The following is a 26,374-nucleotide window of genomic DNA, read 5'->3' as shown; positions in this document are numbered from 1 at the left end:
TACCACGGACTAAGATCTAATCTAATTCCGTGATGATACGTTATCAAGTTATCAAACTCTTTTGTGCTAAAGCAGTGGAAAAAGAAAGGCGATGAGATGTGGCCTCATTTGCATACAATACTCGAGTACGGGTGGGAAACTACAAAAAGACTTGGTCAGGAATGACATGTATTAACATTTTTGTTTCAGGTAGGCGAGACCGGGACGTGTTCGGTCCATTTTATTGTAAGTCGTTCTGGGCAGTATATCAATTCATCTGTATATGCCTTTCATGAAATAACAACAAAAGAGAAAACACGTCCGTATTTGAAGAATCATTTAACTATTTGTGTCGGAGGATTGGATAGCTGAAGTTCGGACAGGCAGTCTGGGGTAAGTCCGAACCTACCCCAAATTGATAGTGCAATAAATTCTTGTATTACAGCAATACGAAAGTCAATATGCATCATGTGAAGTTGTCAGTGTGTTACGCGCATGCATGACATCAATTCGGTTTACAGAAAGTTCGCAAAACTAGAAAGAAGTGAGGTCATGGTTTTCTCAGTTCTACCAGAGACGTATAATACATGTATTATACGTCTCTAGTTCTACCCTCCCAAAAGTAACTTCTCCATTTAGTAATTATATAATTGAGTTTTCCTTTTTCGCTCAACCAACTAAATCCTCAAAGTTGTAAATATTTGCTATTTTTTTTATTTAGTTTTGTCAAGGTACAGACGATGCCAAACCATATTAAATATCCTCGTGTAGTAATACAGCTTAAGAAATGACGGCGCGGAAATATATAACGCGCGGAAACCTATTACAACCCTCATGTATAAAGATGCATGTTATGTTAAACATTAGGCCTATGGCCGACTTTATGGAGAAAAAAACTTAATTAGTTTTTAAATGCTGTTATTTTCGAAGCTTTCAGTGCGATTTAATAAATTCTTAGACTGGATTATTTTCGCTAGCCACGGTTACGATCCGGAACGATCGGACCGGATCGTAACCCTTGGCTAGCGAAGATGAGACTGGATTGGCTGACGTATGTAGTTTGTCTATTGTCCGCCAGGCAATCCAATGAAACTTATAACCAATCGGAAATCGTCGGCACTTTCCGTAAACGATTGAGAAATCGTTTACGGAAAGTGCCGACAGTTCCCGATTGAAACTTTTCCTGTTTATGACGTCATCATTGTTTGTGTATAGCAACCATCGATTGCGAGCGCAAAGTTGTCACTGAAGTTTACGAGCGGGAATCTTCGTTTTGCGAGAAAAATTGTAGGCCTAAGCTTATCACGTCAATAAATTGTAAGTATGCATACAGTGCCATGTTTATCTTCGATTGGGACAGTAAGTTTGGTTGTTGTCATTTGACAGAATTTCTGCTTCTGAAACCCTAGGCCTACTCACAGGGTCAGGGGTTCGTTACAAATGTCTGAGATACCCAAATGCTATGGGTCACAGCACACATAAATGTATTCCTCTTAAAATTGGATTTTTTTGCCATTTTTTTTTTGCCTACTCACAGTGAGTACTGATAATTCCAAAGATAATAAGTTAATAAATGTCCATACTATTCTTTTATTCAATACGTCTATTAAACGAACGTAAACGTGTGCATAAAATATTATGCAACTAGAATAATCACACTTAGCACACATCGATTGTGAAAATACTTTTTGTGTTACAAAAATACTCTGATGCCTGTATGCCATTACGTAATAGAATGTACATTTGTTTTCTCTGCTTTCTGCAGATTATAATGACTTACTTAGATGAATTCGAGGCCATAGTGCATGAAATGTGTGTGGACGTGACAAGAGAGGCTATTGCAGAAATTGATGCAGGTGAGTCACTGTCACTGTTAAGGTTGTAGATGTTAGTATTGAAAAGTCATTGGTACTATCCCATTTACATTATAAAACATGCTAATAAGTCATTTATTTCAACCGCAATTTTAGCAAATAAATAAAAATAACAAGGAACTCCATGTTTTATTTTTTACTTCTCCATTTTTTTTTGTTTAAACATATTTTATTGCCAAAAAATGCANGAGAGAGAGAGAGAGAGAGAGAGAGAGAGAGAGAGAGAGAATGTTACTTATTCATTGCAGTTTATAAATTATAATGTACATCTCAATATTCAACATATAATGCACACATTCATTCTTACTTTTATTTACAAATTATGGTATATTTTGAAATTTGGTCATGAAAATGGAACCATCCAGCACAGTCAGCGCAGTGATATCCTGGCACTATTCCATACTTTCAACTATTCAACAGTTCGTCACGTCCCGTGCTTTGTGTCTTTCTCCTTTTCATTCCATCCTTTCTCGAAAATTCGTTTCTACCGCACTGGCTGTAACTGAATGGCCCATCACATGCCTATTTTACATACATTCAAGCACACGCACACTTCTTGCATTCACGCTCTCGTGCACTTAAAAGAAAGTTAAACATTACAGAGGATTACTAAAATAATAAGGAACACACAAGTGTACGTTATGCCATTTTCTCCTACATATAATATATCACTGAAGGATGGGCTTTTTCTGAAGCAATAGTCTTTATAGAAACAAATAAAATGTCAATCACATATTGTAACAGACATTATCTGAAGCAATAGTCTTTAAAGATTCATTATAACAGGCTTTGTACATTTTGATACAGGGCACTGATCAACTCAAACGTGGAAGTGTTTATGTGGATGTTTTTAATTGCCTCCTTTTATTTAAACTTTCTTTCAATCCAATTACCGTTCTTCAAACCTCAATAAATTTAAACAATATTCAATTCACTATTCTTAAAATCAGTCATACTGTAATAATCAGTTTGTATCACCTGTCCATCTCCACCACTGTATAACTATCTGTATATATGTGTTACATGCTGTAACCGCAATGGTAGAAGACTTATGTAGGTTATGCCTGTTGTGTAATCCCTTAGTAATTGTTTGAATAAATTAAGTATGCTGAATTAACATATATTTTGGATACTATATTGAATATATGATTTCTATATTTTCTGTTTGGTTGTTTTCTTTCTACAGAGAATATGAAGGACAAAACAGCTGAGCATTCTCCAGAACAACTACTTGTTTTAGGTAAGCTCTCCAGCACAACTACTTGTTTTAGGTAAGCTCTCCAGAACAACTACTTGTTTTAGGTAAGCTTTCCAGAACAACTACTTGTTTTAGGTAAGCTCTCCAACACAACTTCTTGTTTTAGGTAAGCTTTCCAGAACAACTACTTGTTTTAGGTAAACTCTCCAGAACAACTACTTGATTTAGGTAAGCTTCTTTTGTATCTGTATCAAAGGAAAGGCCTCAATCTTGAGTATAAACTTCCGGGTTGGAGGAGTGCATTTATGGTTTAGGGTGATTTCAGTCTTTGTTTAAAGGATTCCACGGTTTCAGTGCACACAGTGTTCTTGGGTAGGGAATTCTAGTCTCGTTGTTCGTTGAGAGAATGAGTTCCTATAGGGGTCAGTGTTGGTAACTTGCTGTTTAAAGTTCAGACTGTTTTTAGTGTCCACTCGTGTATTTATGTTTGGATGTAGATGATGGTCCACAGGTATAGCCACTAGTCCCTTTTGTGTTTGTATCAAACCAGAAGGCCAAGAAAGGGATTGCTTATGTTCATACAGTGTTGTAAATAAATCTCAAAATTGGTACAGTTTGAGGTAAAAATGCTTCAACTATTTTAGAGACATCATTAAAGTCTTGTTGGTATATTAATAGTGAAATGTTATACATATTGATAGGCCACAGAAAGCTACACTTGCCACGGCTGTGCCTTGGTCCTGCCAACAGGACTGAGATTTTCCCTTCTAAGTGGAGACAATTCCTTGCCTCACCCAAGACATGTAAGTGTATATCTGTTTGTATCAGATCTACTTATCTATTTTGGTTATTACTTACCATACTCTGTATTGGTTATTATAATCAAACATTTATATGACTTAAAATTGATCCCTGAATGAAAACATTATTTTTGTCGATCCAAATGTAAAAAGAAAATTTCTATAATTTAATGAACACATTCACCCTGAAATTCCATAATGAACTATTCCAACCTTTGAATTGGAAGAGTTCAAATGTGTTTTCAGTGGTGAATGAGTTTAAAGTCTTTTTGGATGCTTACCCAGGGATGTCTATTTTTATGTTATCTGATATATATATTAAATGTCAAGAGTAACTTAGAACTTCACTAAAATGAAGTAGTCATTTTTGTCATTTCTTTTATATATATTTCTTTATTTTTCTTTATGAATTTTTATTTAGGATGTGGCCTGAAATACAAAATATGCAATTTAACTCACAAATATAAAGACTGCAAAATCACTGTCAGGACAAAAATTTTGTCATTCTATTCATCGTTTGGTAAAAATACATCATTAGTTGCAATGTTTAAGTTGATATATTTATATATATATGTCTGTTTGAACAGGCTGTGATATTTCAACCCTGCATATGCGTGATGTGTCAATGACCAAGAGCTGGGTACAGTGCTCTCCTGAATTGGAGGATCAGGAACTTCGCCAGAAACACAAAGAACGTGTTAATTCGTGGAGAAATCTTCTCATCACCGACAAGAACGGTAATATTATCATTTGGTAAATGTTTATTGTTCAACGCTATTAATGATAATTTTAACTGAAATGATATCAATTCACGTGTCTCAGGTAACAATGAAAGAATGCAAAACAAATGGTTGATCTTGCACCAAAGTCAAGTCTGTGAACTTATGTGATGGTGTGTCATTTGTCTTTTTTTTTTCTAGAAATGTCTAGAAAAAAACATACTTTGCCTGGATTCAATGATATTTGCCATGATGCTTGCTGATGTGAAGGGCTATTAGTCTTTGTTCCAAGAAATGACCTTTAAATACATAGATCAAAGGAATTAGTTGTGTTCAAAACTTCAAACAATTTTAACAAACTGAGAACCACCAGGCATACACTATACAGTAATGATATTTCACCTATTGATTGCCAAGTGAAAGGCTAAAAGATTTGCTCAGTTTCAAAGTAATTGTGTTCGGAGTCCATTGTGTCAATTTTAAAACATTTTCTTCTAAGGAAACATGATGAGGCCATGAACAATGCTAATGATGGAGTTTTGGATAGTCTTTTTGGGATGATCTTGATCCCTAATCAAGTTTTGGTCACTTCATTAGCCCCTGTGTTTTATTTGTATATATTGTTGTTTGATCGTACTCTACTGTAGATTTATTTATTTTTTTATTTTTCATGTATTTTAATGACAACTAAACTTGATTGTTCTTTTTCTTTCAGAGCCCTACCTTCCAGGTGTGTTCAGATACAAAGCCACAAAGTCTCTGCTAGACCACATTTGCCCAGTAAGTTGTAAACACCTCTGACACTGTGCTTCAGTGAGAGGGCCTTGATTTGGTTGACAGTTGTTGGTTGGCACCAGAGAGGGTTCTTCACATCAAACCTTTTTTGATGAGCAAAATTTTGTTTTTATAATAACAAAGCTAGGGTGTATACTGGAGTTGAGCAGAGTTAGAGAGTATACTGGAGTTGAGCAGAGTTAGAGAGTATCCTGGAGTTGAGCAGAGTTAGAGAGCCTACTGGACTTGAGCAGAGTTAGAGAGTATACTGGCGTCAAGCAGAGATAGAGAGTATACTGGAGTCGAGCAGAGTGAGAGAGTATACTGGAGTTGAGCAGAGCTAGAGAGTATACTGGAGTCGAGCAGAGGGAGAGAGTATACTGGAGTCGAGCAGAGTGAGAGAGTATACTGGAGTCGAGCAGAGGGAGAGAGTATACTGGAGTCGAGCAGAGGGAGAGAGTATACTGGAGTCGAGCACAGTTAGAGAGTATACTGGAGTCAATCAGAGTTAGAGAGTATACTGGAGTCGAGCAGAGTTAGAGAGTATACTGGCGTCAAGTTGTCTGTCATGTTGTTTCAACCATTTTTTAAACTTTAAAGAGTTACAGTTCTTAATGTGATCATTTTTTGCATGAAGCAGAATCTTTTGTCTAAACTATTCCTCGTTAAGTAGGCCATCTATTATTATAGTTTATATAGTTGTCGACACCAGTGGAAAGCTTAGGGTAGCTTCTTGCGGCGCATTTTAATGTTCCTATACTGATACTTGACTTACGGTGCATATTGATATGAAACTTTCTGCTTGTTTTACCCTCTATGTAAACCTGTTTATTTGTGACCTCATGTTATGTCCTAAAGCGATCTGATTAAAACCAGAATTTTTAATTCCACTTTGATGCTCTACGTTTAAGTCAACTGACTGAAATGTAGAGTATCAGAGTGAAATTAAAGATCTCGTTTTAATCAGATTGATTCTTATAAAGCCTTGCCCAGCCTATTTTAACAATATTAGATGGATTTCAACAAAACTTTCAAAACTCTCATTAGCCTATACATGTTTAACCACCTTGTATTTTAAAGATTTGTGGCTCCGCCATATCAAATTAATGACAACTCATTCCATGCATTCCTAATTGACATCAAATAAAATTCTGCATTAATACACTCCAAAGCAACCCGCTTCAACCATGAAATTGAAATAGGCAGAATAAGGTATTGCAGGTAGCAACAGCCACTGAATATGCAGGTTATTACCTTGGTGATAGCCTCCAGATAAGGCTAACATTCAAATTGCTACCAAGAACTAGAGACCTAAATGTTTAAAAATCTGTTACCAAAAAAATGTTACTTAAGATTGTTATTCTGTTTTCTATATTTCTGCAGATCATGAAAATGAAGCTGAACAACTTCTTTGAGATTGTTGATCTGAAGGACATCATTCCCAAGATCATCATTGACTCCTGTGAGGATGTTGTAGACATCACATCAAAAGGCAACTGGAAGGAAGTCTCAAAAAACCCACTTGGAGACATCATTAACAAGCAGAGATGGAACGGATTTCTCTGCTGCTTTCAGAGATAAATACTTTGAGCAACAACTTCTGTGAACTGAAGTTAAACATTGAAAAGTCATCAGAGGTTTACTGAAAGAACTGAATGTTACATACAGAAAAAATCTCATATAATTGAGAGAAATATATAGCAAATAGAAAAAATCAGCTCTAATTTTTGAGTTTAAAAGTACATGTGATGCATTTATATTTCTAATTAAATGGTAAGAAAATGACAATATAATTATGATAGACCCAGAGTATTTCAGTTTTAAGATAATTTATTAAGGTGTCCACAGTACCTACAGTGCTTGAAATGTACATCTTTTATAACCTTTATCATTCATTTCATAATTGCTTCTTTACACCATGTGTGTAGTACATTCTCCCCATCCCGTTTTTTATTGCGAGTATGTAGGGCAGTTATACTTGGCTACATTGATTTTTTTATATATTAACAACGTGCACAAATCCAAATCTTCAAGTTTTAGAATGTTTAACTTTACTCTAAAGTTGATATGAAATAAATAGGAATTTATGAAAAATTTATAATACATCATGTAAAATCCAACCTTTCAGACAAACAGAAGTACAGTTACCATTACCGCCAACGTACTAATTAATCCTGTTTTTACATAGTTTTATTCTACCTTCGGGAATTAACATTCTTTTCAGCATATTTTAAACAGATTGTAAAATATAGTATGGTAAAAAAAAAAAATTACAAACAAATAAACATCTTGCCAAACATTAATACATTGTATCAAATGTACAGTGCATTTGTGAAGTAAACTTTTGTAACAAATACTATTTACTAATTAGTAAATTACAGAAATGTTTCAATCAACACTTCATAATGATGTACAATTTACCTAATATATTTAAAAGTTCATAAATATAAATATTATTAATGTGATACCTTTTTATATTACTTTGTAACTTCATACATTCAATTATTCTGAATATGTTTATTATTTGTTCTGGTTATTGCATAGAAGTTACACTTTTACAATCCAATTTTTATTAATTGTTTGTAAAAATTATATATATATAAATGTACTGTTCATTATGTACGGGTTATTTTTAGATATTTCTTACAAACAATATTTATATTATTTATAATGTTATTGCTTGTTACTTAACTGAATACTGTAACATGTTTGTTATATCATTTACATGAAATATATTTTCACGACATGTTTAAAAGAATTGTCCATCCATATTATTGATTTTCACAGGTTATGTTGTACATTTATAAAAACTCATTCAACTGCGTACATGAATTTCTTTGTACATCTTTGTTACTTGAAGTCAATTGCTGTGAAGAGGGAAGAGGGAAATTAGCATAATGGCATACACAAAACTGTGCACAACATTGCTTGGAGTAGATGGCAAGGTGCCACATAGCCAAATCTAAAAACACTAATTTAACAAACAGTATTTTTCATTAAAATAGACAACTTGTAAATATATTGGTTATATTTATTATCTATCATTTGACTTCTCCGTCTGCGTATTGCAGAGTTATCTGCTCTTGTGAGCAGGTATTGATTGTTACGTCATTGGTTTGTGAGAGTAACGTCATCAATTTTTGAGAAAACGATGTAATTTTCTCGCACAAACCAATGACGTACCAATCAATACCTGCTCACAAGAGAAGATAACTCTGCAATATTCAAAGACGGAAAAGCCAAGCGGTCAAATATGCAAGAAAACGTCTAATTTCCTTACATATTCTTGCAAATATCGAGCGGAAATACAGTTTGATTTTTTAAAGTAGTTTAACAAGGTGTGACTTTTGAAAGACGTTGTGTTTAACTAGAATAACAAGATATGTTTTAAACTTTTCTTTTACCAGTATTTCAAACACAGAAATTGCAGGCGCTTAAAGTCACAAAATGACACAGATGTGACTAATACTTGTTGAATTTTAAATCTTTAAACACAATATCATGCAAGGATATTTTCTATAAAAAATGGGATTGCATTTTCATTATATGAAACAAATTTCAACAAATTTCTCAAGCCTTTATCTCTCTTATCTTCAATAAGATTCATAAGTTTGGAAATATGTAAAATCAAAGTTTCACTTTTATGTTTCTCAGGGAACTTGACAACCGCCTTGGCATTTTGACCTCATTGACAGAATCTGATTTTGATGAATTATCATACACAACTGAGCCATCAGAAGGAGATGTGGCATGAGCTGCTTGGAATCATCCATTCAAGGTCACTAATTGAGGTCATACAATGTAGCAGTTCCCGAAAATGTATTTTTTCTTATTTCCAGTACAGAATATATATTAATGGAAATTTCTAGACATACCAGTCTTAACCAAAACATGTGGACTATCTTAAGAACTTTTATCCTAAGGTCAAGGTCAAATGTTGATGTCAAATGTGCTTGCCTAGAGTCTAATATTTTAACTGATGAGGAAACCTAATAGCTACAGATGGGCCCGTACAATACACAATTTATGTACATGTATCTGCAGGTGGTTTATGAGAAGTTCTTTTTACACAACTTCGACATCGACTTTATGGACAACTCGTTCACATTTTACTCCTTTGTGTGCATACGCTTCACTGGTTATTTGTCTGATGAAGGTGACAGTGTACATATCGTACTAGTCATCGAAACATCACATACAAAATTGTATTGGTTGTGTAAAAAGAACTTCTCATAATCCATACTTACCAACCTAAAGAAAATGTTTAGAAATATCTGCAGGTGATATACATTGAGATAGTGGTTTTTTATGTCTGCAATAAATAACACAATAATGAAGGTTTTGAAGCATTCTTTTTATTAAAAAGTATTAATGTCATTTAACTATCTTAACATGTACATTTGATTTAATATCTAGGCACATGTCCATCATACATGCATTTACATAGTACATAACATCTGTACCATTGTACATGTAAACAATGAGCTACTGTATATCACATGAACATTCTGCATTTAAATACTCTACTATCCTATATACAAAATCTATTTTTAAAATAAATATCACAGGAATGTATCTTGTAGAAATGTACAATAAATTTGCCATCATCTGGCACCCCCAGTGTTAACAACGTACATCTGTCATCCCAGGTCTAAGCGTATAAATATATATATACATGTGTAAATGACCAATTCCTATTTATGCATATGTTAATAACTTAATGCCAATAACAATATTCTATCAAATGTAAACAAACTATAAATTAAAGATTATGGACATGAACTCAAACTAATCCATTGGAAATAAAATGTATATTAACTCATTCACCCCTGAAGACACATTTGAACTCTTCCAATTCAAAGGTTGGAATAGTTCATTATGAAATTTCAGTGGTGAATGAGTTAATTTTCATCCTTAAAGGACCAATGCCTCGGATGGGTGAAGTATGAAGCTGTTTCCATCTTGGAACTTATTGACTTTCTGTTCCTACTTTGATAATGTCATCTACAATTTAAGACATCGGTAACACCATACAAGTTTGATTTCAGTTTGGTTAAAACTCCTAGAGAAATGGACTAAATACAAAATCAAAAAACAAAAATCAAAAATATTTTAATTAATTATATAATGCACCTTTGTTTGAACCTGTAAACCAGATTTAACTTGATTTTGTCAAACGACATAAGGAATGTATATATTTTCAGTATTATTGGTGGCAAATCAGCAGAGATCTTCAGAGGAGTCAATAAGAAATTTGAGATGAAGTCAGGCACTAACGATTTCCCCATTATCAGTAATTTGTTATTATATGGTTCTTTAAAGTTCTAGCTATATTTAAATTGAGAAACACAACATACATCAATGACTAGCAAGTGCACAAGTGATTTTTTGAAAGTATGTATATATAAGCTGCTAAAATAAATACAGACATATAGTTAAAGGTAAAAAAATAAATTATACTTCAAGGGAGACAACTTCTTAAGCCAATCAAAGATAGGTGATTTTGGTTTGTTTGTGTTTTACATCTTATTAACACCAATGCTAAGGACGTGCCTGGTTTTGATGGTGGAGGAAAGCCGGAGTTCCCTGAGAAAACCCGCCGACCTACGGCCAGTACCTGGCGACTGTCCCATGTAGGCCTTAAACCTGCTACCCAGTGGTGGAGGGCTAGTGATAGCAGAGTGTCAGATGCCTTAACCACTCAGCCACTGCGGTCCCCCAAAGATAAGTGATACCTTAAAGCTTACTATGACTGAAAATATTCAGCATTAAAAATATTTCTTTTTATATGTTGAAAACATACCTTGCACAGAATGCTGCTTCCAACATAGAAGTGTTTTTTTTCAGATTTCACTTCACATATGTAATCATGATCCATAATAAATATCTAAATCAGATGGCTGTATATAGGATCCTCAGGAAGTCACTTTCTGTTTTCAATGGCCTTCAAAAACACCTTAACACAATAGAAAGTCATCAAGTGAAAATTGAGCTACACTAAAAACAGGGAAGACCAATTGTTTGTGGTACCAAAACTCGGATCCCTCTATCCACTAGAACACAATAGATAAAGGGTGGAAATCAAAATACATGTACATTTAAATTCACAGTGTTTTTTTTTTTAATTAATGAAATATGAATTTGTTAATGATAAAAATGGTTTCCTACCAATGGGAATATATATCATATGTTTTTTATGATCTGGATGATTTGTTCAATTTAAAACAAGAAAATAATCATAAGGCACAACCATTAAGCATCACATTTTGTAAGAAAATCTAGACTTTTGTATATAAAAAATTACAGTATAAATAGAAGCCAACCAATGACTAAATATAGAGGTAAATATTTCTTATAGACATTTAAACTAGTATTCTAAAAAAGAATGGTAAAACTTACAAGTTAGATATATATGGCAGTGGATGACTGAGAAAAGGCTTATTATAAGATGTAAACATATTGAACTTTTTAATGCCAATTTCATTCTTGTTATAAAACCCAGCTTTAATTCATCATCATGATTCAGCTACAAGTCAAACATAATGATGCTCATTGATGGCAGTTCCATGCTTGTCAAACCCATCTGTAAAACAGGTTTACTTTATAGTTGATAATTTTTTGTGAGTAATTTAATTTTGTGAATTGAAAAAAAATACATAACAATTCACAGCTTAATTACTTTAAATACTAAAACAAAACTGTGGGTATCTGAGGATGACTTTCAGACTACATGGAAATGCCACAAGTTACTTTATCAAATCAGTTTTGTATCATTTCATGTTGTGATTTCAATAGCAATAACATATGCCATTTACAAACTAGGATGTCACAATTGTGTATGGTACAATGAGGCATTACCTATCAGCGAATTCCTTAGAAAATAGTTACTCATTTGTATTCAAAGAAAGACATTTGTGATGATCAATCTTATCTGTATATTGCAATAACATGTTCTTGTAGTGCTGAGTACATGAAAATGTATTGTCAAATTAGTTCTAGGATTTGCTAAATAAAAAATCAGAAAAAAGGCATACTCAAAAAGTTTCAACCTAAAAATATTGTTATGACGAAAATGAGAAATAATTCAAGCACAATAAATAATCAGAAAAATACTTGAAAATGAGAGACAGCAGAAAAGCTAGCACCTGGTTAGATATCATTATCGTGTTATCGGTACTATGAACACCAAAAGTAGAATCTGGATAGTCAACGTAGTCATACAAGTATAAAACTAAAGGAACTAAACACCTCTAAGTGAAATATCAGATATATCGCACCTGAAATTGATAAAGTGCGGCAAATTCCCTTAGATTAATGATAAAACTCATAAACAAAAACACTTTGGTTAAAAATAAAAGGTTCAGACACATATTTCTGGCCATCTACAGATAAACTACAGTCCAGACTGCAAGCAGGCAGATCCTGACTAGTCATGACAACATTTTAAATGTATCTATGACTTGTTTTTAATTTGTTCAGCAGTAATAGATAAGATCTTTTCTTCCAAGACAGTTTTAACAAATACAATAGAAGTTTTCCGAAAGAAACATTATATATAAGTTGTAATTTCTCATAATAATAAGAAATTTTTAATGTATTGCTACAAAAGTCGTTTCAAAACAGTGTTATGACAGCAAATTGTTATACTCTCTAGATCTCCTCATTTGCTAGCACTATCATCATGCAAAATTAAGAAAATCCAATGGTTATCTCCCCTTGTTATAAAAGTTTTTGTCAAGGAACTTCTTTAAAGTACCTTGTGGGATGTCAATGGGTTATGCTTATATATTGGAAGGTCTTTTGAGTTGTTATTCGGTATATCTAATTTGATGTCATATATTTGTGTTGGTGGTTTCGAGTTCTTGTATACCAGACTGCTATGAATATTAAAACTTACGAAAATAATCATAACTTTCTAAGTTCACATATATCAAGATTGACAATTGATATAAAACATTTAGATTTGATTTATGACACAAACATTTATCATTCGATATTTTAGAGTCTATACACAATCACAAAGTAACAACTCCTAGAAAATTGCTGCATGTTAATAAAAGTAATATCAACAGAGTTGTCTACGAAATATGTTTACTTCAGGCCAATATGTGGGGTCCTGCCAGCTTCAATCTCTGATGCGTTGATGTTAAATCTCTAAATACATGTCTATCTTGTATTGTTGCCCGTCAATAAACACCAGACACATATCTAACTAAAGGAGGGTCTATACTAGTACTTCTGTGCCGAGTAGACATCTGACCTCGTTACCATCCATTTTTTGAGTATAGTTTGTGGAAGCAACAGATCAGTCATCCATAATCAGTGTGGTCTGATTTGTTTTGTCAACATTCTGAGGCTGGATCCTGCAATTATACAGAACAGAAACTTTAATTTACTTTGCAATGCATATCAAGTGAAAAAGATAACTGCTTAATTCTTGATTTATTAATTTCCTTTTCACCTTTATTTCTTGTCATAAAATGTTCATAAGGAAGTATGTACTGTTACTTATATTTAAGTAAATCGTTACTAATATTTGTGAATACTGTTTAATCTCATTATGTCAAATTTATCAGAACCATGGGAACCTTTTAAGAAAAGAATGTTTTAACCACAGACAATTCTGTCTGATAATTAGACTAGATAGGCTGACATTTGGTTATCTCCTGGCTTTAAGGTATTTTCCAAAGACAATCTATACCATCTAAAACTGTAGCTAGCCTTAAAAGTAGGTAATACATACAAGTACTTTCCCATCAATTGTTGTTTTTCACTGTTATAGGATATCCAAGTTTCTTACAAAGAAGTTTAACTAAAAATAAAATCTACTTAACATGTTGATCATGATTGTATGCATCTTTCTAGCTAGTCTTTGTGGATGAGGTATCAGTACATAGAGGTTCTCCTCAAGATCTTTAAAGTGGTCAATAATTTACCTGTGAACCTGTCCTGCTGGTAGCTGTAACCTGAGGAATGATACCCGCTGAGAAATCAGGATAACAGACGTCTACATGTGGTTCACCTGACACGGGAGGAACTGTCAGAAAAATATACATACACATTATATGTCATGCACTCAGTAACATTTACACGTCATACACTCAGTAACACTTAAACGTCATACACTCAGTAACAATTACACGTCATGCACTCAGTAGCAATAACAAGTCATACACTCAGTAACAATTACACGTCATACACTCGGTAACAATTACACGTCATACACTCGGTAACAATTTCACATCATACACTCGGTAACAATAACACGTCATACACCCGGTAGCAATAACACGTCATACACTCAGTAACAATCACACATCATACACTCAGTAACAATTACACGTCATACACTCGGTAACAATTACACATCATACACTCAGTAACAATTTCACATCATACACTCGGTAACAATAACACGTCATATCCCCGGTAACAATTACACGTCATACACTCGGTAACAATTACACGTCATACACTCAGTAACAATTACACATCATACACTCAGTAACAATTGCATGTCATACACTCATAATTCATACATACCATTCCTTACTGAAATATTAATATGCAATAACCTCAGACTCACATTGTTTTGCTTATGTGAGATTTAAACTAAATTCTTAAGATACTTAATGGTTATAGCACTGATTGTATTGTATATCAAGTACTTTTTACTGCTACCTGTAAAGACAATAACTCAGAGATGCCTTACTTGGAGCCTCTGTCTCCAGAAGGCTGTGATCAGAGGGTGAGCGGTGCTTTTTCTTTTTCTTCTTCCTGTCGGATGACTTTTCTCTACGTGTTCTAGGCGACAAAATAAAACAATTACATTAGAGATCGAAAAATGACTGAAAAGCTTTATGGTAAATGGTACTTTGGCAGAGAATCATTCTTATTCTGTAGTTAAATCACATATATTCAGTCATGCTGAAGGAGGGAACAATGTGAATAATGAGTTCTTTTTTTTCCAGATTTTTTTTATATCATTGTGTCATTTTCTGTTTACTTAAAAAAAAACATATGAATGCATTCATCTTGAACTGTTTGGTTTAGTGATGCCATGCATGCTACCTAAATCAGTGGTAGGAAGTTGATGGTTCAGTGATAACTTGTTTGAAGGAAGTCTGTAAAATTAGCTCATTTATCAATTTACTCAGAAAATGAGTTTTAGATATACACTGTTCCAGTGTACACAGAATTGGATTAAGAGTATTGTGCGATGTCTTTATTTGGTTTACCTGCTGTCTGTCAATATTGAAGGAGGATGATCCTCTTCCTCAACCTCCGTGAATCCTGTAACAGAAAGTCAATAGTTCATGGTTTATTATCCGAAAGATAAGATTTAAAATACAATAAAACCTCAATATAATGCTCCTTTTTTCATTTACCACCAGCATATTTCAATGTCCCTTTTTCTTGTTGTCTTCGAAATGCTTTTATATATTTCCCTCAATTCATCTACACACTTCACAAATGGAAGCAGTATAAAAAAGGTTTTATTGGAAAAGTTTAAAATTAAATGGCGATATTAAATAACTTGTACATACGCTAGTCATATACCTATTAAAAAATCTCCATGAAAGTCCAATCCATTCAAAAATGATTTTTCATGCAATTCCAATCTTGCAGCTTGTAGCTATATAATTTCAATGCTCTGTAGTTACCAGTCAGCCTCCTACAATGTAGTCGTCCTCAATGACCTAACTGTGCTTATATCCCATCTATGTTTCTTCTCACATGTTTTAACATGACTTGCATGTTTAATGTATTGTGGTATTGTAAAACCTGAACATTCCATCCCTGCAAGGTATAACATCTCTAGAAAATCCTGACTGATTCCTACCTTCCATCTCCTCAGGATTTCTTATTAACCCTACCTTCCATCTCCTCAGGATTCTCCTTATTAACCCTAAATTCTATCTCCTCAGGATTCCTTATTGACCATACCTTCTATCTCCTCAGGATTCCTTATTAACCCTACCTTCTATCTCCTCAGGATTCCCCTTATTAACCCTACATTCTATCTCCTCAGGATTCTCCTTATTAACCCTACATTCTATCTCCTCAGGATTCCTTATTGACCCTATCTTCCATCTCCTCAGGATTCCTTATTAACCCTACCTTCCATCTCCTCAGGATTCCTTATTGACCGTACCTTCTATCTCCTCAAGTTTCCTTATTAACCCTACCTTCCACATCCTCAGGATTCCTTATTAACCCTACTTTCTATCTCCTCAGGATTCCTTATTGACCCTACCTTCTATCTCCTCAGGATTCCTTATTGACCCTACCTTCCATCTCCTCAGGATTCCTTATTAATCCTACCTTCTATATCCTCAGGATTCCTTTTTGACCCTACCTTCTATCTCCTCAGGATTCCTTATTGACCCTACCTTCCATCTCCTCAGGATTCCTTATTGACCCTACCTTCCATCTCCTCGGGATTCCTTATTGACCATACCTTCTATCTCCTCAGGATTCCTTATTGACCCTATCTTCCATCTCCTCAGGATTCCTTATTGACCCTACCTTCCATCTCCTCAGGATTCCTTACTGACCCTACTTTCTATTGCTTCTATTTACTCCCAAGACATCCTCCCTGTAACTTTCTGCTATCCTTCCAGGTTTCCTTCCTCTAGACAACCACACTGAAACAACCATACATTCAATATCCTCTAGGTTATCTCCCCCAAGACATCCCCTGTGAAACTACCTTCCATCCCTGGCAGGTCACATCCTGGGATAATCCTCGCTTAACCTACCTTCCATTCCCTCCAGATTACCTTCTCCCCCACTGAAACTACCTTCCATTCCCTTCAGATTACCTCCTCCCCACTGAACCTACCTTCCATTCCCTAAAAATTACCTCCTCCCCCACTGAACCTACATGTACCTTCCATTCCATCCAGATTACCTCCTCCCCCACTAAACCTACCTCCCATTCCCTCCAGATTACCTCCTCCCCCACTGAACCTACCTTCCATTCCCTCCAGATTACCTCCTCCCCCACTAAACCTACCTTCAACTCCCTCCAGATTACCTCCTCCCCTACTGAACCTACCTTCCATTCCCTCCAGATTACCTCCTCCCCCACTAAATCTACCTTCAACTCCCTCCAGATTACCTCCTCCCCCACTAAACCTACCTTCAACTCCCTCCAGATTACCTCCTCCCCCACTGAACCTACCTTCCATTCCCTCCAGATTACCTCCTCCCCCACTAAACCTTCCTTCCATTCCCTCCAGATTACCTCCTACCCCACTGAACCTACCTTCCATTCCTTTCAGATTACCTCCTCCCCCACTGAACCTACTTTCCATTCCTTTCAGATTACCTCCTCCCCCACTGAACCTACCTTCCATTCCTTCCAGATTACCTCCTCCCCATCCTGACATCTGGAGGAGTAAGTTCTTGATAGTGTTCATGTCATGCGTGACCTTCTGTTGCATTTTCCTCTGTGAATCCTTCAGTTCAAGCATACTAATCTGTAGAGTCTTCACTTCTCTCTGTAGGGTTTTAGTGGTCACCAGACCCTCGTTGTCCTCTATACCCTGTGGAGCATCAGAAAATGGGTGATACAGGCTTTCTAGTATAGCCTTATTGGACCTAATGTTACAAATTCCATGTCATACCTCTTTTGAATGTTTATGCAGACATTCATATCTTGTATTATCAAGATATTTCACATGGAAAGTTGACCACAAATTGAAATATGTCTTAACTCATTCACCCCTGAAATTTCATAATGATATTTTCCAACCTTTGTGTTGGAAGAGTTCAAATGTTTTTCAGGGGTTAATGAGTTAATGTAAGTAAACAAGAGAGTTTAGTGTGTACTGCATGCTTCATGGATATTTTCTGCCTCAAGAATGTAAGATATAATCGTGCAGATTTGTTGCCAGTCTGACAGAGGAATACTGACAATAGTTTACACAAGTTAAAACTTCAAAAAATAACAAAATTCCAGAAAAGAAATCATACAAAAACTTACTGTAAAACTTGACAGTTAAGAATTTTGTGCCTTTGATAATTTCACAATTCTTCCAAATTAGTTGTTGAAGTGCAATTAGGAAAATTTTAATACTGACTCAATAAAAATACAAATAAACTAGTATGAAGTTTTGATTTAATAGCCTAAATGTCTTTTTTCAATGTCCCGATGATACTGTAATACAACTGTACCATGTAGCAACATTCTATTTCAAAATACGTTACCACAGTCATTATAATGCATATTCCAACCTTACTTGGCTCTTTACATACGTAAATAAAGAATTTTTCCCCCCATGGGGAACCCCTGGGAAACCCACCAATCAGACGGCAGTATTCACGCACGTGATTTAAGACACGAAGCCATGCTTCCCACTTCATAATTCCTTCAGCCGGCCGTGTTTACGGACGTGTTTTGGTGTCTACGGGTTCCAACTACAACAGGCGTTGTTTGTACCCATACATTTACGTATCCTTTATAACTAGTTAACTTTATTTTGTTTTAATTAAGCTTTTTGCTTTGTTTTGCGCCGTTTTGCGACCAGGCTCCGGCCACGTGTTCGCGTTTTTGACGGTTTGTTTACGTTGAGATGGAGACTCCTCCTTCTCAAAGGCGCTGTCCTGGGGGTCATTTTTTTGAGGCTTCCGACCCCCACCCTTACTGTCCTGGCTGTCGGTCTTGCTCTCTGGAGCAGCCGTGTGAAATTTGCCGTGCCTGGCAGCCGACTCCTACCGGTGGTTCTCCCCGCCCGCGAGGGCGTGCAGGTAAGTCGGGTAGGAGGGGCGGTAGGGGTGGGGCGAGGGCTAAAGCTAGGCCTAAGCCCTCGGAGAGCACCAGCGGAATTCCGACCTCTGTCGAGTCTTCCCTGGGGTTCGTGTCGGCGGTTTCGACCCGTACCGGGGCCGCTGGGAAACAATTTGTTTCTTTGGACCCGCACCTTTCTCTCACCCCGCCTTCCGTTTTGTCGGTCGACGTGGGTGAGGGTTTGGGCTCTGTCCCGGTCACCACGGTGACTAGGGGACAGGGGGGCGGCCTTCTCTCCCAATTTGTGGTGGGAGGGCAGGTGGCCCAACATTCCCTTGGGAATATTAAACAGGCCAGCCATGTTGTGTCAGCGGATGCTTCTGTTGGTGGCCTCCTGCCGGTCCGCTCCACTCCTGAGGGTGTTGGTGTTGTCGGAGACCGGCCCCCGGCAGTTTTGTCTGCTCCCGGGGTTCCTTGCATCCCTGATGTAGCCCCTGGCGTGGTGATGGCGTCTAGCACGCCGTCCACCACTGTGCAGCATTTGCTGCCCGGTCCGGTGGTTAGTGATGCTTCGGCCTCGCTAGCCTCGGCTGGATTTTACGGTGGTGTGAGCACTGGTGTAAAAACCTATGCTTCCAGCTCTATCCCTTGTGCCTCCTCCCCAGGTTTTCCTATGGTAGGTGCCAGCGCAGCTGCGTTTGGTTTTGCCGGTGCACGCTGCTCCCCTGGTGGGGCTTGTTTTACTGGCCCTACAGGTTTTGGCCCTGCTGTAGGTCAGTCTGGGTGGAGTTGGTCAGGTCAGCCAGGTGTGGCTTATGGCGGCGGGTGTGTAGGTGGCCCTAGGTTCCCTACCCCGCCCCCCCAAACCGGTCCTGCCTCCGGTTTCGGGCATCAGGTTGGTGGCTCTGTTCCAGGGTCCTCCCTGGTTTATCCCACCTATTTGCAGGGTGGGAATGGAGCTCATTGGGGTCAACAGGCTCCTTTTTATGCTCCGCCCCAACCACCGACCGCCTATGGGCAGTCTTGGGGTTTCTCCCAGCAGGGGGCTTTTCCAGCCGCTCCCCCTCCACCCCAGGGTGGTATGGGTTTCCAGCCTGGATATGCCCCCCCCGCCTTCTTGCCTGCGGCGATGGGGCCCCCCCTCCATCCGCCACCGAGCCGTTCGCGCAAGCGTTCGCGCTCCCGGCCAGCTTCTGCTGCCGGTTCAGTCAGGCAGAGACCGCGTGATGCTAGGGCGGCTGGTCGTGCTGCGTTGGCTCGAGCTCCTATTTTGGAATTTGAGTCTACCAGTAACTTCCGCTGTCCGGTGTCAACTCCTACCTTACAGCAGGTTCCAGGGTCTTGTGGTCCTGCTCCTGCTGTTCCTCAGGGACTATCGATTGCCCCGATAGTTCCCTCGGGTAGGTCACGTTCTCTTTCCCCTCCTCGCACCCCTCCCCGGAGGGCGACGTTGATGGAGGTGGATTCGGCGGGTGCCTCTCCTAGTGATGAGAGGGACGTTCTTCGGGGCTCTCCTGGTTGCTCCAATTTTACGGAGACTCGGGATGAGGATAGAGTCGGCGAGTTTACTGACTCTGATTTAGAGTCGTTGGATTCGTCTGGGTTGGACTCAGAAGGCCCTTCTGATGTGTCCCAATCCCGGCCCCGAGATGCTGATCCGGTGCCTCCAGAGGTTTCGGCTTCATTTCGCACTTTACGTGCAGAAGTTATGAAGCTTCTGGGGGACGGGGTTTGCCCACGCCCTTCCACGGATTCGGCCGTCCCGGAGCGCACTTCGCTCCTTCAGAGCATGTTGCCTCCCCTAGCATCTGCCTCCTCGGCCTCTGCTAGGTCTCTTGCGGAGGGACGAGGCGTGGCTTCGTCCCTCGCTCAGGTCAACGCTTTATTAAAGCAGAAGGTGAGCAAGGCTCGCAAGCCTTTTTCCCTCTCGGCTTTACAGGTCGTGGTTGCGGACATCGCAGATTTAGCTGCAGATACGTACCGCATCCACGACCCAGTCTTGGCCCCTAATTCTGTTTCCCTTGAGAGGGATCTGGATAAGTGGCCGGGACGCTGTGTTGACCAGGTTGTGATGGGGCCTAGGGAGCACTCTAAGTTGGAGCGTCTCCTTAGGCTGGCTCTCCATGTTCTGTCCTACGCAGACTGGTTTACTTCTGCGTTGCTGGCTGCGAGCTGCAAGTCGGTGGAGCAGCTCCCCAGCAAGGTTGGACTGATGGAGCGCCTCAGCCAGGCAATTTGCAAGGCACATCTTGATGCGATGGCCTTACTGTCGGCTGCCATGTCACACCTTGTTGTTGCCCGCCGGTTGTCGGTCCTTTCTGGACTGCCAGTCGGCGATTCCTATCGGGCTACCCTTTTGGAGGCTCCCTTGACTGGCGAGGATTTGTTTGGCGGGGTCCTTCCCTCAGTGCAATCTGAGATGAGGTTGGACCCGTTTGCATCTGAGGATGCACGCCACAATTCCGCAGGCAAGGGCGCTAGCAGGAAGAGGCAGGCTTCTGGCTCCTCCAGGCGTAGGAGGAAGAGGGCAAAGACGACTGCTTTTCAGCAGCAGTCTGCCCCTCCGACTTCCGCTCCGGCAGAACGTCGGAAATCTTCCTTCCGCGGTAGGGGTTCCCATAGGGGTCGAGGCAAAGGCAAAGTTTCCAGAGGTAGGAAGGGTTCCTGACTCTTCCTTGCCCTTGCAAACTCCTTGTCCACTGTCTGTGGCCGCTCCCACGTCCTTGGGCGCGGGAGGCTCCGCCGAGGTGGTTTGGGAAGGGCTAGATTGGCCCCTTCCGGACTTGCCAGTAGGCGGTCGGCTGTCCCATTTCGTTCCTCAGTGGAAAGAAATCACTTCAGACAGTTGGGCCCTAGGGGTTGTGTCCAAGGGTCTCTGCATCCCGCTTCTTCGGGATCCACCTCTGGCGCGAGAGCCTATCTTTTTCCCTTCTCCTTCCGATCCGGGAAAGGTGGAGGCTCTCAGGTCAGAGGTTCAAGCCATGATCGCGAAGGGCGCGATCGAAGAACTTTCACGGGACCAGTGGTCTCCAGGGTTTTACTCCCGGGTCTTCCTCGTGAAGAAGAAGTCCGGTGCCTGGAGGCCTATTATCGACCTCAGTACGTTCAACACGTATGTCGATTCCCCGCACTTCCAGATGGAAACGCCACGGCGCATCATTGCGTCAGTGCGTCCAGGGATGTGGGCTACGTCCATCGATCTGAAGGATGCTTACTTTCACATCCCGGTCAGGAGGTCGGCCAGGAAGTTCCTCAGGTTCACTTTCGAGCAGAAGGTTTACCAGTTTCGCGCTATGCCCTTCGGCCTCACTACGGCCCCCTTGGTTTTCACCAAGTTGTTGCAGGTAGTAGTGGGGCACCTCCACAGTCTCGGGGTAGATGCACACATCTACTTCGACGACTCCCTGTTGCTCCAAGTGGATCCAGTTATCCTGTCCCGGAGCACGAGGTCGGTTCTGGGCGTTCTGTGCCGCCTAGGGTTCATCCCTTCCAGGGAGAAGTCGGAGGTTCTCCCCTCTCAAGATTTTGTTTTCCTCGGTTATCGGTTCAGAACCGATCTGGGGTTTGTCCTTCCACCAGTGTCCAAGTTCGAGAAGGCCTCTCTGTTGGTCTCCGTTCTGGTCGGTGTGGAGCGAATTCAGGTCCGATGGTTCCTTCGGTTCCTCGGTTACCTGAATTCATTGGCGGATGTGGTTCCCTTGGGTCGGCTTCACATCCGTCCGCTCCAGCTGTTCCTTCTGTCAGTTTGGTCTCCGGCGTCTCGACAGTGGGATGTGTACATTCCTCTGCCGGAGTCGGTGAAGGAATCAGCTCGTTGGTGGACTCTCAAGAGCAATGTCTTGGCAGGAGTTCCTCTGGTTCGGGCATCTCCTGCTATGACCCTTTACACCGACGCGTCCATGACCGGTTGGGGTGCATACCTTTCCGGTCAGACGTCGGCGGGGGTGTGGTCAGGGGAACAGCTTTCAGAACACATCAATGTTCTGGAAATGCGTGCTGTTCTGTTGGCCCTTCGGGGTCTTCGACCCTCCCTGCAGGGCAAGGCCATTTGTCTGGCTACAGACAACTCCACTGTGGTGGCTTATCTGCAGCGCCAGGGGGGCACCCGTTCCCCGGCTCTGTGTGCTTTATCCACCCAGGTCCTGTTGCTGTGTCAGGAGATCAGTCTCGATCTCACGGTGAGGCACCTTCCAGGTCGTCTGAATGTTCTGGCCGACACTCTGTCTCGGTCTCGGAGCCCGGTTCTCACCGAATGGACCCTCAAGCGTTCGGTGTTCCGGTCTCTTTGCCTGGTTTGGGACAGACCCCATGTGGATCTGTTCGCCACGGCCCTGAACTTTCGACTCCCTACATTTGTGTCTCCGGTTCCAGACCCTATGGCCATGGCGGTGGATGCTCTATCCCAGGACTGGTCGGGAATGTACGCGTATGCGTTTCCTCCCTTCAATCTGGTGGGCAGGGTGTTGGAAAAGATCCTTCTACACCCTTGTACTGTGTTGCTGGTTGCACCGCTCTGGCCTCGACAACCTTGGTTTCCTCTGTTGCTTCGGCTGTCGGTGGACTTCCCACGCAGCATCCCACCCCTGTGGGATCTGCTGTCTCAACCGAGGTCCCGACAGTTCTACTCGGGACCGGAACGGCTCCACCTTCACGGTTGGATGCTATCTCGGGAAGGCTCACTCAGACGGGCTTTTCTCGAGAAGTTGCAACTCGCATCGCAGGATCACTTAGACCTTCGTCTTCCGCCGTCTACCAATCTCGATGGTCCGCATTCGGTGATTGGTGTGTCGGACGGTCGATTGATCCAGTCTCTGCCTCTGTTCCCGTTGTAGCTGACTTTCTTTTGTCTCTGTTCAGGGACAAAGGTCTGTCTCCGGGAACTATTGCAGGCTATCGTTCAGCCATTGCTAGTGTGCTGGCTTTCTATGGTAGCAAGTCAGTGGGCTCGGACGCTTCATTGTCGGCTCTCATTAGGGGCTTCTACATTGAGAAGCCTCGTTCACGGCAATTGGTCCCTAGGTGGAATTTAGCACTTGTGCTAGATTCCTTGTTAAGGGCGCCATTCGAGCCCCTCCAGTCGACAGATCGGAAGTTTCTTACTTTCAAGACTGTGTTCTTGATAGCCTTTGCTTCCGGTCGCCGCAGAAGCGAGATTCATGCTTTCAGCAGATCTTCTTCTTGCCTTCGTTTTTCGGCTGGCCATTCTTCGGTCTCGGTGACCACTGATCCCTCCTTTTTAGCTAAGAACCAGGTTCCCGGTTTCACCCCAGGGCTTGTGGTTATCCCTTCTTTGGCTTCAACTCTGGATGGGGATTGTCCTGATCGCCTGCTCTGCCCAGTTCGGGCCTTGCGTTACTACTTGGCCAGAACAGAGGGGGGGGCGGGACACTCGTCTCGGCTGTTCCAGTCTCTCCAGCCCGGTCGCTCTGATATCTCTGCAGCGACCATCTCACGCTGGATTGTTCAGACTGTTCGAGCTGCGTATGAGTCGGCAGGGGATCAGTCCTTGCGGGTGTCAGGGGTTAGGGCTCATGAGGTTCGCGCTTTAGCTACTTCGTGGGCCTTATTTAATGGTTCTTCTTACGCTGAGGTCATGACAGCTGCTGTTTGGAGGGGTCATTCTACGTTTACGGAGTTCTATCTCCGATCTTTGTCGGGACAGTCTGACGGATTGTATTCTTTGGGCCCTCTTGTGGCTGCCCAGTCCGTTGTCTGTCCTCCCTCTTCTTTTGCATAAGCCTCATTATGTCTTCTCCGCGTGATCCGGAACGCTGGTCGTAATCAGGCTTTGTGTCACAAAAGGAAAGGGTATTTTGAATTTTTCCTCCGGGGGTATGGGTCCTATTGTTGGAACCCTTCATCGCTCCACGGAGACACCACTGCGGTAAGTCGAATTCGCATTATAATGACTGTGGTAACGTATTTTGAAATAGAATTGAGGTTTCTCTTGTGAAACCAATTTCTATTATAAATACTTACCACAGTCATTAGGTGAGTTCCCTCCCAGCCTCCCCTTGTCTCCTTGGCTCTCACTTTTTTGGGCTTTGGAATTATGAAGTGGGAAGCATGGCTTCGTGTCTTAAATCACGTGCGTGAATACTGCCGTCTGATTGGTGGGTTTCCCAGGGGTTCCCCATGGGGGGAAAAATTCTTTATTTACGTATGTAAAGAGCCAAGTAAGGTTGGAATATGCATTATAATGACTGTGGTAAGTATTTATAATAGAAATTGGTTTCACAAGAGAAACCTCAATTCAATTGCAATCATTACGACAACAAGGATTTAACACTGAGATGGAATTTACGATTTTTTTTGTTTTTGAAACTCTAGCATATCAGAAGAGATATCTTTCTTCAAATTTAAGATAACAAATAAGGAACAAGATTGAAAACTACTTACCTCACTGTTTTTATCAGAGCTGCCAGAGTAGAATTTCTGAACAAACATTTCCCTAAATTCATCGAAGTCCTCCTGTTAATACAACAGATGTACAGGACTTAATGGTACAGTTTTTAGTAAATCATAAATATTCAGGCCACATTTTATCATATTGAAACCAAACTGATGATTTTATTTGTACGGAGGTTTTAAATGTGACCAACAATACTAACCAGTCATCATCTGAGTGAATATTTTAGACAGATCAAAACTATCCCGATATATTTGTTAGACTTGTATGGGGGTAGAGGGGGGAGTGCTAATGCATTGATTTGTATTGTATGCAGATGATTGTACGTTAATTTGTATGGAGGTATTCATACCTAGATTTGCATGTTGAATAATCACACCTTAAGCTGTAGGTGGGGAGGGGGAGAGTCAGATCTTGATTAGTATGTGTGTGATCATACCTTGATTTGTAGGGTGTGTGATCATACCTTGATTTGTAGGGTGTGTGATCATACCTTGATTTGTATGTGTGTGATCATACCTTGATTTGTAGGGTGTGTGATCATACCTTGATTTGTAGGGGGTATGGGATCATACCTTGATTTGTAGGTTGTGTGTGATCACATATTTATTTGTAGTGTGGGGGGGGGGGGGGGGGGGGATCATTCTTGATTTGTAGGGTGTATGTGATCATACCTTGATTTGTAGGGGAGGGGTGATCATACTTGATTTGTAGGGGAGGGGGATCAGACTTGATTTGTAGGGTGTATGTGATCATACCTTTATTTGCAAGGTGAATAACCATACTTTGAGTTGTAGGTGGGGAGGGGGGAGTCATATCTTGATTTGTAGGGTGTGTGGTCATACCTTGATTTGTAGGGTGTGTGATCATACCTTGATTTGTAGGG

At 40.2% G+C, this 26,374-nt stretch overlaps 2 protein-coding genes across 16 annotated transcripts in view; one reads left to right on the top strand and one right to left on the bottom strand.

Annotated features, from left to right (window-relative positions):
- Positions 1-1,186: 1,186 nt before the first annotated feature.
- Positions 1,187-7,457, top strand: LOC110445128. Its single transcript, XM_021489549.1, has 7 exons — positions 1,187-1,296; positions 1,745-1,835; positions 3,040-3,093; positions 3,753-3,854; positions 4,439-4,588; positions 5,286-5,350; positions 6,728-7,457. Exons 2-7 carry the CDS (start codon positions 1,751-1,753, stop codon positions 6,923-6,925), a joined length of 654 nt encoding a protein of 217 aa, XP_021345224.1. The 5' UTR covers positions 1,187-1,296; positions 1,745-1,750; the 3' UTR covers positions 6,926-7,457.
- A 3,519-nt stretch (positions 7,458-10,976) lies between these two features.
- Positions 10,977-26,374, bottom strand: part of LOC110445166 (transient receptor potential cation channel subfamily V member 6-like) — a 59,928-nt gene continuing 44,530 nt past the window's right edge. For all 15 annotated transcript variants that reach the window (XM_021489619.1, XM_021489621.1, XM_021489613.1 and 12 more), the window contains 6 exons: positions 25,479-25,550; positions 17,700-17,895; positions 15,583-15,637; positions 15,057-15,148; positions 14,281-14,381; positions 10,977-13,707 (listed from right to left, as the gene is read on the bottom strand). In XM_021489619.1, coding sequence (XP_021345294.1) covers positions 13,687-13,707; positions 14,281-14,381; positions 15,057-15,148; positions 15,583-15,637; positions 17,700-17,895; positions 25,479-25,550 — 537 coding nt within the window. In that variant the 3' untranslated portion in view covers positions 10,977-13,686. The remainder of the gene's footprint in view (positions 13,708-14,280; positions 14,382-15,056; positions 15,149-15,582; positions 15,638-17,699; positions 17,896-25,478; positions 25,551-26,374) is intronic.

This window comes from Mizuhopecten yessoensis, unplaced genomic scaffold, assembly GCF_002113885.1.
Source record: "Mizuhopecten yessoensis strain PY_sf001 unplaced genomic scaffold, ASM211388v2 scaffold2091, whole genome shotgun sequence".
Lineage (NCBI taxonomy): Eukaryota > Metazoa > Mollusca > Bivalvia > Pectinida > Pectinidae > Mizuhopecten > Mizuhopecten yessoensis.
This window is presented reverse-complemented; position numbering and strand designations above follow the sequence as displayed.